At 39.2% G+C, this 18,965-nt stretch overlaps 1 protein-coding gene across 3 annotated transcripts in view; it reads right to left on the bottom strand.

Annotated features, from left to right (window-relative positions):
- Positions 1–716: 716 nt before the first annotated feature.
- The window catches only part of FGD3 (FYVE, RhoGEF and PH domain containing 3), an 86,531-nt gene continuing 68,282 nt past the window's right edge, over positions 717–18,965 (bottom strand). For all 3 annotated transcript variants that reach the window (XM_072347124.1, XM_072347125.1, XM_072347126.1), the window contains exons 10-19: positions 18,149–18,295; positions 17,474–17,566; positions 16,931–17,010; positions 16,444–16,474; positions 15,822–15,923; positions 13,035–13,094; positions 8,767–8,889; positions 6,760–6,912; positions 5,103–5,243; positions 717–2,122 (exon numbers count right to left, since the gene is read on the bottom strand). In XM_072347124.1, coding sequence (XP_072203225.1) covers positions 1,898–2,122; positions 5,103–5,243; positions 6,760–6,912; positions 8,767–8,889; positions 13,035–13,094; positions 15,822–15,923; positions 16,444–16,474; positions 16,931–17,010; positions 17,474–17,566; positions 18,149–18,295 — 1,155 coding nt within the window. In that variant the 3' untranslated portion in view covers positions 717–1,897. The remainder of the gene's footprint in view (positions 2,123–5,102; positions 5,244–6,759; positions 6,913–8,766; positions 8,890–13,034; positions 13,095–15,821; positions 15,924–16,443; positions 16,475–16,930; positions 17,011–17,473; positions 17,567–18,148; positions 18,296–18,965) is intronic.

Raw genomic sequence — 18,965 nt, 5'->3', positions numbered from 1 at the left:
AATACAGCAGCTGAGGGTGTAGAAACAAAGGAAGAAAAACTGCTCACCTTTGGAAGGCTTCAGGTAGTCAAGGATCTCCAGTGAAATACCCTCACCTCCACTGTGAACCCTTAATTGAGGTCTGAGAAGGGGGGGATCCTGGCTCCACCCCTTCTGGTCAATCAGCTGCATTGTACTGCATACACCTGAGCTCCCCTGGGTTGGCTCTGCCTTCCCACCAGGTGCTCCATCACTGGTTCATTAGGCCATGACTTAGCATTTCTGCTACACTGCCTCAAAAAAGAACAGGGTTAATTGATTGTGTGTGAATACAATGCAACTCCTAGTTGATGGAGACTGTTCTGTCAGCTTCACTGGGAACTTAAATGGGCTTTGCAAGGAAGGTTTTTCTCACTGATTGGAAGGGAGGAGGTAGGGAGGACAGGGAATATTCAAATCATTGATACTTTACCAGCAGCTGGTTAAATACAAAACCTCTAATTCTTCAGCATCGCAGACTTCAGACAAGTAACTGATTACACCTATGTTGAAAACAAAACAAAAAAGCCCCACGTGACCAAATCCTTCTCTATAGGTAAGAAACACACTCACTGATGGAGATCACTGATTTTCAGCAGTTCTAACAAACTCAGGCTGTATGGAGCAGCTCTTTCTTTCTACCAGTACCACAAAACGCAGGAGGCTGAAGAGGAAACAAAAGTTAAACCAAACCATTTAAAAATTATCGTACTGTGACAATTTTATTTCATTTCGATCAGAACTACATGCTTGCTACCACTAGGAACACACAGTCCTTTTTTTTTCCTTTCCCTCTTTTTAACCTACATTAAATGCCGACCTAAAGCTTGCTGTGCCTTGGAGATCTGGCTCAGGAGTTAACTGCATGAATTTTTATTTAAATAGATAAGCACTTAAGTTTGAAAATTAGACAAATACAAGCGAACAGGAAAATTAAATTACAAATTCAGTTCATACAAATATGTCTCATTCTAAGCACTAAATCCTGTTAATCAGCTCAGATCTTTTAAAAAAATTCTTAAAATACTTATGAAACATTATTTACAAAGTATATAAATAAATCCTAGGGTACTTTTAAATTAACCAGTACAACAATAAAAAAAGTCACCTTTTTGTACTGTGTGTACTAAAAATGTTCTTGTTTATTGATCGTATCCCAGTTGGCAGTATAAAACATTTGTTCACTTACATTAAAATGGGTTCAAATAGAAGTAAGGAAGGTATTGGTTTCAAAAGAAAACAAAACAATATTATAAATGCTTAAAATCAACGAGGCTTGTTAATGTTCTTCCCTGCACAGTTTTGCAGTCATTTTTAGAAGTCCCTTCTACAGTATTTGTCTTGTGAACAGGTCATCTCAAAATAGCAGAGACAAAGTTTTAGCAGAAGAAAATATTCAGTACGTGGCTCACACTTCACAAAGACCTTTTACCAGGAGGGAGAGGACAGCAAACGGAATGTCAGTGGCCAGCACAAGCCTTTACAACATTTAACTTAAGAGGCAGCATTTATAGAACTAATCACAGACTATACACATCCTGCACTGAACAGCAATCAAAAGGACTGGAAAATATACAGTTAGGAAAACAAGAGACCAATGGTTTTCCATTACCTTTGATAAAATTAATGCTTTTCTCCTTGTCTTTTTTTTTTTAACCAGCATCAACACCACCAACAACTACAACTACCTTTTCCATTAACATAACATATGCCAGATAACTACTGTACGTGAGAAATGTACAATAAAAGGAGAGAAACCACTGAATTTCCTATGCAGACACATGAAAATATAAAGCCATACAGATTTCAAAGTGCCATGAATACCAAAATTCAAGTGATGGTTTATAGCATGTACAAAAGAAACTAAATGGAACTTGCTCTACGGGTTGCTGAGCCCTTCAGCTACATCTTCAGTTTCCCCTTTGGCTGCTTTGGCGAGAATTTCCATCCACTTCAGCTGCAGCTCTTCATCTTCTGCACTGAAATATATAGTTTGCTGAGACTGGCAGAGCTTAAAAACGTGCTTCACTTCAAACTTCTCACCAGAACCTGGAAAACTGACTTCGTATCCCGGCAGAGGAATAGGACGTGGACCCCGTCCATCCTAAAAGAAGAGGAAAGGGAAAATGTAAAATTCCTGCAATGAATTCTACTTGAAGACTCGAATAGAGGTCCAGCAGTGCGTTTATTGGGGATTTTCATGTAACTCTACATAACCTACACATTTGCTTTCACTGAAAGCCATTTCATTAGGTATAGGCAATTGAGTCCAGCTCCGAATAGCCACAGCCCCTCTGGACCCCGTGGGACATTTGAAAGTTTGGTTAAAGGCTGACAAGTACACAGAGCTGGACACCGAGAGCCACGATGGCAGCTACCGGGGAAGAGACTGGAAATAAAAGAGAATTTCAAATCAATCAGTGAATCTTCTCAGCAGGTCTTGGGTTATTTATGACCCCTGTCAGGGTTGCAAAGGAAAGTCAAAGCTCAGATCTTCTGCCATCCTTTAAAAGCCAGATCAACTCACAGATGTAGGCAGCAATAAAACTCTCCAACAGTCGCATCCTGAGCATAAAGCAACTCCTCTGCTAACCTGCATGCAGGTAGAGAGCAAGAGGCTTGTTTCACACGATGCCAGCACCTCCAATATTAGTTCCAAAACTGAATTCCAAACCAGACAGATCCCAAGCATTTGTAAGGAGATGTCTTCTTGCAGCTATGTGTGTAGCAGCCTACTCAATGCCTGCATCAGAGCTGACAACGTTCTCCTGCTTCCCATATAGGATACAGATGATTTAGTACATCTACAAGGGAGCCAGAGCCTTGAGAACAATAGCAATTAAAAATCTGATTTTCTAACACTCAGGCTTAAAGTAATGCACGTCTCACAACTGCTCACAGCAATGCAAACAAAGACCTGCACGTGCAAGATCCATTAAATCAGGAAGCCTGTATTAATTTATTTACTCACTATTCCTAATTGTTACACAAAAATGTCAGGACCACATACTTGAAGACCGTGCATTTTTCTTAGGGAGTTTTAAAGCACAAATTTCACTTGGATCAAGCTCCTGGCTATGCCAGATTCCTGCTCCACATTTCTCCACAATTAATTCTCTAACTAGCTGTGCTTCCTTAACTCTGCATTTCTCAATGACACACAAGTTAGCACCAGTGCCTTGGAGCCACCTGTCCATACAGGGCAATGGGAACAGAATGTGAAGCTCCAGTCAGGATCTGTGGAAATAGCCCAATTTCAGTAAAACCAGCCATCCTTAAGCTCAAGGTGGTTTGTGCTTACAAGCAAACTCCTATAATTCTACTTGGATAAACATGACAAGCAGCTGCACAAATCCAGTCTCGGTCTGAGGACAGATAAAATTGCTATGATTTCCATACCTAAATAAACTGTGAATTTTATCCTCATGCATAAAGCCCCGTACAAAACTTACACTGTGAACACCCAGGGGATTTATTCATTCTCTTGGAACAAGCATATAAAGCAAAGGAACACAGCTCTTGCTATTTTAAAGCCTGAGAGTCATTCTGCTATTTGCATGAAATCCTTTCTGCAGCACACAGTGTGACTGCTGTCTGGGCCACCATTAATGTACCAGGAGATCCAGGCTGGGTTTGGTTTATCCCTCCTTCCCAAGAGGCTTCTTTCACAAATGCTCCTATGGTCATGCTTCACTTGATCTGTGTTCCAAGACCTTTAATATCACTGTTGCCAAAAGTATTTCCAAAAGGTACCTCTTTTGGAAGCTGTATTTCTCATGTATTTTGCATAAATTCAGACTAGTGGAAACATTGGGTTAATATTAAGAACTCACTTCATAACATCATAACATCAGTTGGATGCTGAAGGGAAGATGAAGAAAGTATGTGAATAGGAACAGCAGTCCTTTGAAGAAAGGACTCATTGATGTTGTTTATAGTCTCAGCCTGTACTGCTGATGTCTGATAGTAAATCCAGTCTTGGTTGTAGAATGTAAAACAGATTAACCTTGTCCTGTGTGCTTTCCTATTGGGTGATATATCACACAGCTGAAATAGCTGAGGACACTAACTACTATATTCAACCATCATAAGATCGACAATCAAATGACAAAGGCTCCCTTTCCCCTAAAATACAGGATCTTACTAATAATATCAAAAAAGGTTCAAGATCAAATTTGGCAGGACATGGAACAAAGAACACAGCATATGAAGCACAGAACTTTCTCCAGCTTTTGACCATGGCTTTGCATGACTAGCAGAAGAGGGTCTGGGGGATTGAGCATCTTTCTGCTTGTGCTAAATATATCTGTTTTATGTCTCTTGGGTTATTACTTATGCTGTCCTGAGACAATCAGCTGAGCACTAGGAGAAATTCTCTTTCTAGGTCATACCATGTAAGAGATGTTGCATTCCTGCAACTTCTAGATCCAGTCACCTTTAGATGAAATACGCTGCTCCTGGATGAGGAAAGCCTAAGAGTTTAAACCCCTCTCTCCCTGTTCTCACCCTCCTTGCCCAAACTTGTCTGTAATTTAGGATGAATTAATGTGTCCAATAAAAACATGAGAGGTCTGAGCATGGATTTATCTTAATGTCTGCTGCAGTCAGGACACTGATTCTTGGCTCTGACAATAGGCCTCATATCAATATTTGATGCTCTCCAAGGAGCAAAAGACATTCTGGCTCAGGGTGCGTGGGACACAGGGCTTGCACTGATGCTTTGCTGATGTATAATTTTGACACCAACTGAAAAGTTTCACAGTAAATCTCTTCTCTCTGCTTTGCTTTTTAAAGCTTTTTGTTTCCCTTGACTGACTTCACAGAGATCCAAAGATTGGTTTTGTTGCATTAGTTTTAGCATTTTGTCTGAGGCAGTTTGCCTTTTCAACTTGTAATCTCAAGTCAAGCATCTCCTGTTGACTGGAAGGGAACCCAAGCAGCTCACAGCTTGTGGAATAAGTTGGAAGTTTATTCGCCACGTCCATTTCTGTTGTTGCAACCAAGTCAAACACTTTGACCTATTTCTCAGCTTAACTTATGCTTTTTTTTTTGCTGTATGAAAGCCTTCATGAACATTACTTCACCTGGCTAATTCCTTGCAGATACAGAACGAGAGGTTCAGTCTTGGGGATGGTCACCCACATTTTGTACCAAGTCTTCCCTTTTTCAAGGAACTGGAGGTAGCTGCTGAAGAGGCTGTTTTCAGGCGCTAATAAGCTTTGCTTCTGGAGAAAGAAAAAAAAGAGAGCTGTTTCTATCATGTTTATAGAGTAAAAATACTTAGAATACTTAGTTTTCCAGAGTCAAACAATACTGAAGGACAAATGCTGGACGGACCATAACTAAAACAAAGTCTAATCACCATTATATACCATCAAGAAATAGCAGAATTCCATGTAATAGAGGCAGATGCTGAACTGCCGTTTCCAGTGGATGGGAAGTTAAATTTCACTTCTACAAAGGAAATTGAGAATGGCAATTAAGATGACACAGCCAGTTTCTTGCTTAGCAAAGTAGACTTGATACTAGGGGTGATTTCAAATTAATGAAAAATGTGCCTCAGCATGAGTGAGTCTCCTCTGTATGTAAAGGACGGTGTTGCTGCAAGTCTGTACAGAATGCAGCTTTAGTATCACTGGTAAAGGAGCACAAGCCTAGAAATAAGAAATAATGATTGCCTGGAACCCGTCCTATAGAGTGCCCATCTTCCACAACCCACTTTCATAATTCACTTCACTGCACAGCCAATGGTGATCACACTTTACATATCTGAAACAAGTATTTTGGGAAAGGAGAGAGCAAAAAGAAAGCTGGTGCCTCTCTTACATTGCAGAACTACTGTGTAGACAATGTATTTGGCTCGTTCTTTCAGAAGCAGTGCACCAAGTGCTCTGTGCTTGTTTTACATTACTATTGCAAGAGAGATGGGAAATGTCTGGAATTTGGGATAAAAACTGTATGCAAATACTTGTGTTTCTGTCATTCACATCTTCTCAGCACTGGGATTTACAGACACTCTTGAGCACGGCTGCAGAGGCATAAACCAAATCAGAGAGCACCATGGCAAAAAAAAAGAAGAAATTTCTGTCTTTTGATAGAGAGCAAAGAAAAGGAAAATTCCTTTTCACATCAGACTTTGCACAGAAGTCTCCCAAGGATTTCTGCTAATAACATTTGAAAAGCAGCAGTCTTCTCAGATGCTATTAGGTTTGTTAAGGAAGTTTCATGTAAATAGGAGGGAAAGAAAAAGCCTGCCTCTGATCTTTCTTTTTTATATCCGTATTCTCTTGCATTTTACTTGATCCTCTGAAGACTTAGCACAAGGTGAGAAGCATGAGCGTATAAAGGAAAAATGAATGTTTCTCCTTGGGTTTTCATAGCTTTCTGCTGTAATCTGCTTTCTGAAGTAAAGCCATAGGTCACATTTCACTGGTTTGCTTTTTGGCTTTTCAGATTAACGTAGCTCACTGCTGGGTAGGTGTAGGTTTTCACTTCACTGGCAAACAGCTCCAATGAAACAGTACTGGAAAATTTATCGTGAGATACCACAGACTATATTGAGGCATATTAAGTGCACTTCGTCTGTAGGCACAGCTATTTCAACATGAAGTTTCTGATGCTGTAAAACTCTGAATTACAATCTGCTTTGTTTTTAACAAATGCATTTGAATAATAGTAATGATGGAAACAGACACACAAGGGCAGCTAGCACACCAGATGTTTCTTAGCTAAACATCGTACCTCTGCAGCTTGTCTTTTCTTCTGTTCTCCTACTGCTTCCACTCCAGGGCTGCACGGGCTTACTGGCAGCTGCAGAAAGCACTCTTTACACACTCGATTGTGACGACTATTATCTGCAAGTGGTTTGAACTCTGAGCATTTTGCACAGATCACCTGTATCAGAAGGATGGTGCTATATTAGTCATTATTAGAATGTAATCTTATTTATACTCTTAACAAACTGAATCGCAGAATGGACGTTAATGAAGCAAAACCTTGAAAACTACAGTGAATATAAAATGAAGTGTTCAATCTACAATACTTTATTTACCTCCATTAGGAATTAATATCTTTGTGATCTGATCCCAAGAAACCCTCTAAAGAAAACACATACCTCTTGGGGAATACTTTATAATTGAGTTAAAAAGAGCTTACGTTTACAAAGCAATTAGTGCTTTCCAATGCCAATCATAAGACAGTTTTAGAGTGAAGATGGCTGGCACCTCGTCATTAGTAGGCAGTTCAGCCTGATAGAACTAAGGCATCCATAATTACCAACCATTTTATGAACACAGCTCAATATAATATGCATTATAATTTTTGTCTGATGCCAAATTAACAGCTTTTAATTCCAAGAGCATGCAAGGAAACATCAGTCCCATGAAATCAGTGCCTGCAAAAAGTGATGGATCTGCAGCTTTGGAACTTGCTTCCTGACTTAAATCTACTACTTGCTTTTGCACAGCTGCTCCAAGGAGAGAAACTGTCCCTTGGGGTACAATACAAGGGCAGTCAGACGGATTCAACATCTATTCAGAAATTACTGTATAATAACACACCGCAAATGCCCTTCGGTTACAAGTATATATTATTATATGCTTCACTGCAAGACTGTGAGAAGGTAACTGCTTTAATTCAGCAAGCATTAAGTGAAGAGCCATTCTGCCAAGTTATATAAACAAAACAAGCTGGCATTTTTAGAAACATGATAGTCTTTCCTTGAGGCAATTTAACTTCTTTCATTTGCTGCTATTGCCATGTCAGAAAACATTACGTAACCAACAACTATTTAACAATAAATTATTAATAATGCAATTCTTATAATCTCTGCGTCCACAGAGGAAAATTATCATTTCCTTTCTTAATACTCAGCTTTACAGCAGAGCATTTTAACCATACAGAAACACTGTATGATTTTAGCTACTATCAAAAACAGAACTGAAAATCCCAGCTCTTTGCAAAGATGTCTCCTCTGCAGTAATTTTGTTTCGACTGCTGAGACTGAGTATTTTAAACGTCTTAGCTATGCATTTACATCTCCTTCCAGACCAAAGTTTATCTCTGCTTCCCAAATGAATAACGGTATTTAAATAACATTATTCTGTACTCGTAACATTGGAAACATTGAACTGTGCAACTTAAGTCACAGAAGGGAGGTTTGAAGTCACATTACAGAAAATCAATCTCGTCCTGGCTATGGATGCCATTTCCAGGAAAATCTGAGAATTAAGCTGTCAATGAATGGCACTGGGAAAGGGCAGCTCAGTGCCTCCCGTAACCTGGCCCTGCACTTCCAGCACTGATTTTTTCTAACTTTCCAAGCACTCTGGAAAAAGCAATTCTGACAGTTCTGCTTTAGGAAAAGAAGATATTGTTCATCTTAAACACTGTATGTTCATCTACTCATCCCAGAAACGGACAGCAAGAAGCAGGGACACTGGAAGGCCATTTTGTTTCTGGAAACAGTGGGCAAACGCCTCCCAGATATATGCATATTCTCAGAGAATGCATCACCTTTCTTTTTAACTACTGATGCAGTATGTGCATGTAAAGCAGCACACACTACATCACTTGGAAACAGCAGCAGATGTGATCTTTTCCGCCCTGCTTCCGAGGCACTAAAGCAAGTGGGAAGATCTACTCTATCAACAACCTGCCACAAACAATCTATTTAGTTCCTGCACTGAAAAAAACAAAAATATATCTCCTACGGTCTCTGCAAAAGGCTCCGTGCAATTTGAAACTTACTGCTCCACACTGCTTGCAGTGGTGCCGCCGTTTAGTGATAGAGTTAAAGCTCTCACTGCAGCTCTTGCATGCCTGCTTCTCCTTGTCCCGCTTGGACTTGGAAGATTTCCTACAGGAATCGCTCTGAAATGAAAAATAAAATTGTATGATTTAAGAAAAAAAATACATATAACAGCATAACTGACAGAGCTCTCACACAGAGAGCAAAGATCCTCCTTGGATTTCACAGCAAGTAATTCTAGAGAAGAATTCATGTTAACTCTGCTAATGGCCGAAGGCTAAGGTGGAAGTGCTCAATCAGCCACTGGGTGCTCCTGGTGTGCTATTACGTGACTTCTGATCACCAGAACTAATTCTCCATGTCCAGCCTGATTGCTGACACCACTCCTACATCTTTCAGCCCCTCTGAGTCTCTGACCCGATGTTCCCTGGGTACAGAGGAAAACAGAATCTTTCTGCAGAACTATTGCAATCAGCCCGGCTTGTAATGGGGACAAAACCACAACTAATCACTTCTAATTGGACTGAATCTTTTCATTTTTACTAAATTTACAACAGCTGCTATTGCAATGTTTCAAACTTCGGTACAAGTACATGGGATGTTTTGCAATTCAGTTTGGTGAAGCACAGTCAGATGGGACCACTCACTCAGGAAAATCACCATACCCTCATATACATACATATTAATTGTTCAGCAATGCAAAACGCCTGCAAACCCAACACACGCACAAGCAGAGTGAAGAATTTCACTTTTCTTGTAAAGAACCAGATGTAACCAGTACAACATTTAATTACAACAACTGAACAATGCCTTGGATGATTCATTGGCAAAATGTTCCCTTCAGACACTATTAGAGCTCTGCAAGTAAGGCACATAATTAAAGGCAACCTGATCTTCTTTTACTGACAAAGAGCAATCTACAGCTTTTTATTTGTATCACAGAAGTTGGCCAGTCCTCTTCTGTTTCTTACTCCAATTTTGATGATAGTGCTATTTAATTTTTTATGAGGCTGCTTTCCCTTCTAGCAGCTAGGAATGGATTCCCCTTAAGTTGTTTGATCAGAACGCTGCATCACTGGCAAACATTATTTTCTACTCCTCTTCAAAGTCAACTTTTGAACACAGAATAAAAAGCTTTTTGATTCTTATGTAAACAACAATTTCATCTGTGTTACTACAACTGCAAGAGCATGAATGAAGTTGCCATTTACGCTTGCGAGCAGTTACTAGAAGATAAATCTTGAAGAACAGCAACCAAAAAAATCCGTTTTTGGCTTTTAATTGATAACTTCCTATGCCCACGTGGGAAAAATGCTGAAGCTCCTCTAATACGAACTGAATGTACTGCTTATGTGGAAACTGGTTTACTTGATTTGAACTTCAACAGGAATATCCATCAGCACACCTATGCATGTTTCTGTAATACGGAAATGACCGCAGTTGAATATTTCCTTCAAGGATCCCCAAATTTGACTTCTCACGAATGTGAAACACTCTGGGAAGCGTTCACTTACAGAAATGCACAAAGAAAACTGAAAAGCTATCCCATTAGGTCTGGTTTATGTTATGGCAGGTATGCATTGGGCTTTTATTTTAGACAGACTTTGTGCCGTAGCATACAGCAAGCTTTTGATACAAATTTCACTGATCTAGAAAGGCTCAGCATGAAGAGCTCCCCGGGTGTTTGATCCCACCCAATGATGGCTCAGGAAGTTGATACCACCACGTACTCTTAACTACACACCATCTAAAAAGAGAGGAAATGCACTGTAATTCACAAACCCCATTTGTCAAAAGTCACTTTGCATCTGAGTCACTTATTACTCAAATGACGTTATTTACTGTTGATGTGTGTTGAAAGGGAAACTAAAGCCATCCTGGCCTAAATTGGACTCTTGATACTAACATACTTGAATAATCATTGGATTTGTCTTTCTCGATATACCCAGTCCTCTTTTGAAGTCAGTGGAAAAGAAAAACACACATGAAATCACAGAATCACAGAACAGAATCAAAGAATGACCTGGGTTGGAAGAGACCGCAAGGAACACGAAGTTCCAGCCCCTCTGCCTGTTCGGAGCCTGAGTCTATGGCAGTTTCTTTCAGACTGGGCTGTTTTGGTCACCCATTTGCATTAAACTCTCTAAGTCTTGGCAAATGTTTTCATTTTCCTCAGCCTTTAAAATTCTGGTGGAAATTGGATAAGTACAACTCATGCCTAGGACTGCAATGTTTGCAAGGACAGGGCTTGTGGCAGGAACACTTAGGAAAGCAGACATCAAACCATCAGTGTGATGTGGGGAAGCAGAGAAGAAACAACTGAGAGCCCACAGGAACAGCAAGAAACGCAATGGGCTCAGCAGACTGCTTTCTGCTCTTTATTACTTGCAATGTAGTTCACTTTGTTCCAATAGCCAGCCTCAGTGCTGCACACACAACATACACACCGGCTGATGAGACTCATATGGGCAGATACACGAGCACCAAAGGTGTTTCCCATCTTTTTTTTTTTTCCCCCATCTGTTTACACAGCTGGCTATTTTCCAGTTACAAATCACATTTGCAGTCACCCAGAGGGGCAGAATATCATCAGGTACTTCTGGAAATGCTGAATATGTGTGAGAAATTAGAATACTTTGTGTATTTCATACTCTGCAACACAAGAGAAGTATTTAGATTGTTTCTCTATATGACTATGTCATACATGCAAGACAATCTTCCAATGGTCTGTACTTTCCTTTTGCAAACAGGAAGTTTAGTATTAAGCCATATAAACTGTGCAAGTAGTGCAGTACAGCAAACAAGGTTATACCTTCTGCCTTGTTTTTATTGCCTGATTATGATAACATGCATGGCTAAGGAAGCGCCAGCAGATTCTTCAATAGACTCAGCATAACCACAGGAAGGAGGTATCAGTTTGCTGACCACCACTACCACCAAGTGGTTTGCTTGTGGAAGCTGTGAAGCTCAAAATGTACTTGCTTGTGAAGTCACTGAAATGCTTCTTTTAAAAGGGATGTTATTAAACATTAATGTTTTCTAAAACTGCAACTCACACCTGAATTCATTGCTCATGCTGACACAATCCATATATGTAAAGTACCTAAATACATTGTTTAGATACAACTAAAATTTGCTTATCCCATAGACCAACAGAAGTCCTGGTGCGTTGAAGTACTATTTAGGCAAATTTTTGGTAAGTAGTTACCTCCTTATAGCAACTACAGCTAAATCAACCGGATCACTAATGGTAAAACTGGCCATAAATAAAGAGAAAATGCTTATTGCAGATATTAATTATAAATAAATAATAAATTGCAATAAGTACAGTGATGAGTACACTCACTTGTAATAAACTCTGGTTAGTACAGGTCAGGCTGCTGACTTGTTTAACAGTGTTTCACTGATAGATCATAAACTCTACCAATAGGTCACAGCCTTGGAGAGAGATTCAGAGGAGCCTTCTAAGTAGCTCCAAGCTAATGTGTAATATCCTATTGTGATATAATAATCTCATTGCGTTGGTTTCTTCTTGATGTTGTCCCTGTGTTTTTCTGTAAACGTGAGCCAACCCTAAGGCTTTTCCTGAAAATCTATTATTCTCTGAAAATACTTGAGAAGGGAGAGATGCGAACACTAAAAAAATGAATAAATAAAAAAGACCTTCCTAGGGACTCAATCTTGAAGCAGTGCTTATCTTGCTCGGAAGGAATCACAGATGTTATAAGAGCAAAATGAAAAAAATATACCTTGCCTTTGCAGCAGCCAAGCACTGGAAGGCCAGAGATGTATGAAGGCACTAACAACTACTCCTCTGTACTGGCAGAAATACAGAAAGCATGCTGGGAAGGAAATACTGCTCAAAATTTGGTCCTGGAGGTGAAATGCTGACTTGTACAAAATGTCAGTGTTAACCAGTCTGGCTTCCTTTTGCTCTCATCCCCATTCAGTGTAGCTCCCCATCAGAACTTAAAAAACACACCTCAACCCTACAGCAATAACAATCAGCATCCCTCACGCCAGTTTCTTTCCTCCCTTCCAGGTATGTGCAGCACGTACCTGGAAAGGAGGATTTACACTGCCTGATGGTGCAAAGCCTTGCGAATAGCTGGGAGCATTACTCACACAAGAAGTTAAGGACAGCACAGCTGCATCAACTAACAGTGGAATATAAACCAACACACTGAAATATTTCTGATTTTTTTCCTGATGGAAAAGAAACATAAAACACCCCAAGCTACCAAAGTATTAGCTTTGAATTACTTACTCCTCCAAACGCTCCACTGTCTGCTCCTGGCATCGATTCCACAGAGCTCGTACTTGCTATCTGAAGGAAACACAACGACACAGAACAACTTGAACGTGGACATCCTAAAAGTCATAATTGAACTAACAGAAGCACTGCCAACTTTCATATCTCAGGGATGTCACTTGGCTCTCTACATCTTTTCCTTGCCACATACTATGAGCCTCCACTCTTCTGAGATCAAGCAGTGGCAAAACGGGTTATTTTCCTTTGGGATATTTTTATATACTTAGAAATAAGAACGACAATTTTTTTTCTTGAAATGCTGCAGATGAAAATGAAGTGCAGAGAAACGAGCATCCCCTTTCTGCAGCTACAAAGGGCTCTGAAGCTTTCTGTAATGATATCCTCAAAAGATCACCATGACAGAAACCCTGCTGGAGACTGACTGACAATGACACTGAACGGTTTCCCTCTTGACACGTGGGACTTTATTACCACCCCTCTTGTGTGTATTGTAGAAGTGTCCAAACTGACAGTCTCACTGGATTGCACTTAGGCAGACTACATAAGATATAAGCAGTAACTATGAAAAACAGAAAATGCACGGAGAAGATAAAGGAGAGACAGAGATAGACTCTTTTCAACAGGCTCCAGGTAGTGGTGCTTTTTTTTTAAAGGAAATCTTAGTGAAAACAGTATTACCAGGAACTGTAATTGCTGCGTATTATTGCACAGGGATAATCTCAAAAATCAGGTCAAAATATCAGACAGTGTCAAAGCTCTATACCTACATCAACGTGTGAAACTTCTGTAGGTGATTCACAGGCAAAAGATCAACCCTCAATGGCTGCATAATACTACGTAAGTCAGTAGGGAAAACAAAAGCATGTAAGGATCGCGTGCAAAGGCACGCAGCAGACACATAACTGAAATTAATCATGAGCACTGTAACATATCAAATGTACAGCCAAGGATGGGAGAAAAGCAATTTGGCAGTTTTTCTACAAGCTTATTATAACCAGAGCCCCATTTCTAGTAGCTGTTACAGATCTAGCCTGGAATTCGTGAGAGCATCTGTATTTCTTGAGAGCGAAAAAGGAAGATTATTGTCATTTTTTCCTCTGAAGCATGCTGCCCAGTATCCTACCAAGATGATGAGGTATGTATGGTAGATGCTGCTCACAGAAGCATATTGCTACACAGAGTGCTCTCAATTTGTCCAGCTTTCCTTACAGAATTATATCCAGCTCTTTTTAATTGACAGCAATTTCTGGTATGTTTAGCCTTGACATCAGTTTTCAAAGCTCATAATCCAGATTAGATTATCTCCTAAAAATACAGGTTAGCATTCTGACATAAAACAAAATTAATGTGCACACTATGCTCATATCACAGCCAAGAGAAAAAGCAGAACTCTGTCCTGCTTTAGCTTTATGAACGAGTAGGGTATAAACGCAAGGCTACACCATTAACACAGGAACAAAATAAAATGGGATTTACAAAGCAAGATAATAGTTACGAAGTTGAACAGACACTGTCTTAATTAGATAGAGAGAAGTATGCCTATTAGTTTGCCTATTAGCGAAAGATTTTTTCCACCAGAGCATCAATAGTTCTGAATGCAGCCAGAACTTAAGAATACAGACACAGACTGATTATTTTCCAATTCTTTCAGAGTATTTTTAGCTGACAAATAGTTCAGGACCAGTTAAAGCTATACAGCACATTCTGAAAACACACTAGCATTGGCCACTGTAAGTGATATGATCACAGACTCCGGAGGTTTGCAAAGATCTATGCTGCCAGTCTGTGATTTATGCTGGGATGAAAGAAACATCCAACAGTATCTAACATCTCTCTTGAGCCCCCTGGGAAATCAGTTCAACAAAAATCCAGCATTACAGAATCACTGAGGCAGAGCAGGGAAGTGGAGGTCCCTACAATTATGATGCACAATAAAAAAGTTGGGGAGGAAAGGAGTAAAATGATAGAAAAAAAAATAATCCCAGAGTTTAATCTTTCCAGATAGATCCTCTCTCCAAATAGATCCTGTGCTCCAAGATCTTCCAAGTTTGACCATTGATGACATCAACAAAGGCAGCCCTTCATCAAATTCCCCAAGATTTTCCTCTACCAGAGCCTCTCCCCTTTAGATTTTAAGCAATTACGGTTTAGGTTATTACCATAATTGTGAAGTTAAATGAAGACATATTGTCATTATCCTCATGTGACTGCTTCCAAAAATAACATTCCTAGCAGACACAGCACAGAGAATTCACTCCAGTTTCAAGACTACTAAGCATTCAAGACCATTCTGTGTATGTGGTTGAAGAGTTGAACCTTTCTGAAATAGATGCATTTTATAGGGACCTTAACAATACTATCTTTTTCAGTTCAACTGCTTAAAACTTTTTGACTAATAAGAAAATAATAATAAAAAAATACATCTCTAAGGAGGTGGGGAAAGGTAATGAAGGAAATCTCCCAGGCACACAGACATCATTCCAGGCAGCCAACCACTCATAACACTGAAGATACACCTGTTATGCTAAATGAGCCACTCATCTGGAAAACATGACTGATAGGTCTCTTGCACTGAATTACCCTGGGTAATTTATTCCATACCCGCATGGTTGAATAACTATGACTGATATACATTTGAGAGCCAGAGAAATAGAGCTGACTGTACTGTAATGTAAAACAAAAACAAGAATAAGACAATAGTATTTGAAACTTGCTGAGTAACTGCAGTTTAACTGTCAGTGAAACTCTTACAGCAGAGAAGAATTAAGCTCTCATTCTTACTGATGAATCAGGAAGATGTTCCTCTTCTTGAGAAAAAGAGCTATTGAAAGCTCTAAAGGTTTCACTGTTCTGTTTGTGCTTTTCAATTGTTGCTTGGATGACCTGAAATAAACATGCCAGAGAAGACAAAATGTATTACAAAAGAAGCCTTAGAAAAAATTATAATTAAAAATATTTTAAAGTTATCACAGGAGAATGTTTAGGGACATCATTCTATTGAAAAGCCTTTGCACTTGCAGAAATGAAATCTGAAATTTAAAACCTTTTAAAACAACTGCGAATGGTATCATTAATTCACCACCATGAACTCAAAAACTAAGAACACTATTAGTGTTTCTTCTAAGTCAGACTGCAAGAATACAATCCTTTACTCCTCACTTTCTTATCTCACTGCATTTGAGGACTGCAGCACATGGGAACCTATCTGAAGCCTCTGCTCACTACACTGAGACAATATTCAGCAGGGCACACTGAGAGGAGCACTAGAATCTCCATAGTCCATATGGGACTACTCTGCTTTCTCACACAGCTTCTTTTGTACGAAAACCCAAAAGGTCATCTTAAAAATCAGAAGGTGCTGACTGCATCCATTTCATCCATTTAGTATTGTTTTTATATTAACCTGAATCCATTCCCTCTTCTCCTCTTCTGTCCTGTTAAAACAGAATAAAGAAAAATACAATAAATCAGAAAACATCAATATTCTACTTGATATTTTCATTAAGTCCAAGCACTGACATCCTCACAGCTTTAAATGCTTAAGTATTTTAGCTTGTATATCTTCTATTTCATAAAAATTATTAATGGTTATTGACCTTAATTATTACCAGACAAAACAACTGCCAAAGTGTTTGAATTATTACTACAGCAGAATCTAAAAACACTTCTATAAACATCTTACATGCTGAACAAAGCCAATCAACACAACACTATAACATACAGACTGAATGAAGACCAACGAACTCTTGTGTATATGTAAATGAATCATCTTGTATGCTTATCTTCTGGTTTAAAGCTATACCATACTAGCCCAGCCATATAACATATAACTACATCATCAATTTGTACATAAATATTCACCAGTCCAAAAGACAGAACAAGCACTATACCTGGCTTGTAGTTCCAATGATCTCTTTTTTCCTGTAATTGAAAATGTATGAGCCACGTTTTGCTTGGCAATTTCTTGGACCTGCAAAAAGAACGTATCAGCTTATTTGTCTTCACCTTCTTTCAGTCATTTTAATGACTTCAAAGTGTATTAGTTATTTGAAATGCTTAGCTGAAAGGATCGCTCTGAATGCAATGCAAAGGTAGAGAAAACAAAGGATTATTTTCATAATGACTCGTCTCACTACAAAACCTCTGAACCTGTACAATTTCCCTATAGCAGAAAGGAAAAAAAAGGGGCTCCTGAGTCAGGTAGGTGATGAGGGAAAGCTTTCAACCAAATCACTATTTTCTTACTTTACTTTATTACCTGGTAATAATAACTAAAAAAAACAAAAAGCAAAAAAAAGGAGAACCAAAGCTGGTTCTTTAATTGTTTCTGTATTTCTATGAAGTCCTTTCTTTTAGATTCAGATGTGATCTGACACTATCTACTAGAGAAGCAAATCTAGGCATTAAAAACAGTGGAAACAAGAGAGACAAACCTGCAGTCCTCCAATGTCCATCTTTTCTCGAACACTGAACTTCTGGCCTATCAGCCTGAGTTTTGGCACACAGTACAGCACCATGCTGTTAAACTGCAACAAGGAAAGTACTTAAGTTGAAGAGCTGCATGTAGGACACAGTCTGCATTTTGACAAATTGTGACTCTGGCGCACCTTACTCTTTAATGTGATTAACAGGGAGAGATTTAAGAAGTAGGCTGGAGTCACAAATCATACCTTGAAAAAGGTGGACAAATAGAAACGTGTCAGCCACCCACTTCTTCCCTTGACACTACGTGCTCACTCTGGTACCAAATCAACTGTCTTGAAAGCAAAGATATCTGTTCTGTCAGTATCAGAGAGGTTGGCCAGTTGATTCAGCAGTGTGAGATAGTTGAAGTGCCTCCTCAGAAGCACATCACAGAAGCGCAGTCTCTGAAAGGCTTTCATGGCACAGCCCCTTTTAGGCCTGACAAGTCATTGGCAAAGGTGTGAGGACAGAAGGAGGAAGGAAATCCTCAAGGAAAAAGCATCAAGAGCAAATTGCTGCTCAGAGCAAGGAAAAACTGGGCTCAGTTAGTGAAAGCTTTTTGTGTGGCGATTAGAGAGACAGAAACAAATCCATTCACAGCAAAACTCTGAAAATAAAAGAGCAGCAAGAAAATAAAAACTCACCAGGAATAAATACCTATCCTGTGCTGTGCCATTCTTTGCTGAAAGTTTCTGAATGTGTCCTTCTTTAATGAGCTCATTGGCTGGGTTAACAATATCCTCTTCGCCACCGAGTCGCTCATAGACTTCCAAAAGCTTGTGCATCTTTTCCTGAAATTACAGAACCCCCAGAAATTAAAATCTAAACAAAATAAAAAATAAGCTTATATATATTATAAATAGGCCTAAATACACTTAAAAATATTTTCACGTCATTCTGCATCCTTCCATCTTAGTGAAAAATCTTTATTAGAGAAAGGGGTCAGCATTTCCTTTTCAGCAAAGCAATATTTATACTTAATATTCAGTTGACAATGTTAAAGTGCTTCAACACAGAATTTAAACAGATAAAGGTAACTCACTTGCAGCTGCTATATTAAGTAATGCAGCAGCTTTAACAAGTCAAAATAGCAAAGGTGCATGAGTCTTACTGCTGAGCAAAAGCACTTTGAAACATTTGGCTCTCAACCACATGCTGGACAGATATGCTCCAAACTGCACTGTAAGCAAATGGCCAGAAAGCGAGGATGGATCTACACAAATACACTCAGAAAATACAACCAAGCACACCTGTAAACCACACCTCGATCTATATACAGATTCAGCTGGATCTCAGGTCTTTATACTCTTCCCTCATTCCCATTTGACACGAGCTATTTCACCATAAATGTATACCACACTAATTTCTACGCTAACCAATTCATCTATCAAAACAAACCAAAAGGACGACTGAACAAATAATACCCTCTAAGTAAACAAAATGCAAAACAAAATGGAAGGG

This window comes from Excalfactoria chinensis, chromosome 12 (genome assembly GCF_039878825.1).
Source record: "Excalfactoria chinensis isolate bCotChi1 chromosome 12, bCotChi1.hap2, whole genome shotgun sequence".
Classification (NCBI taxonomy): Eukaryota; Metazoa; Chordata; class Aves; order Galliformes; family Phasianidae; genus Excalfactoria; species Excalfactoria chinensis.
This window is presented reverse-complemented; position numbering and strand designations above follow the sequence as displayed.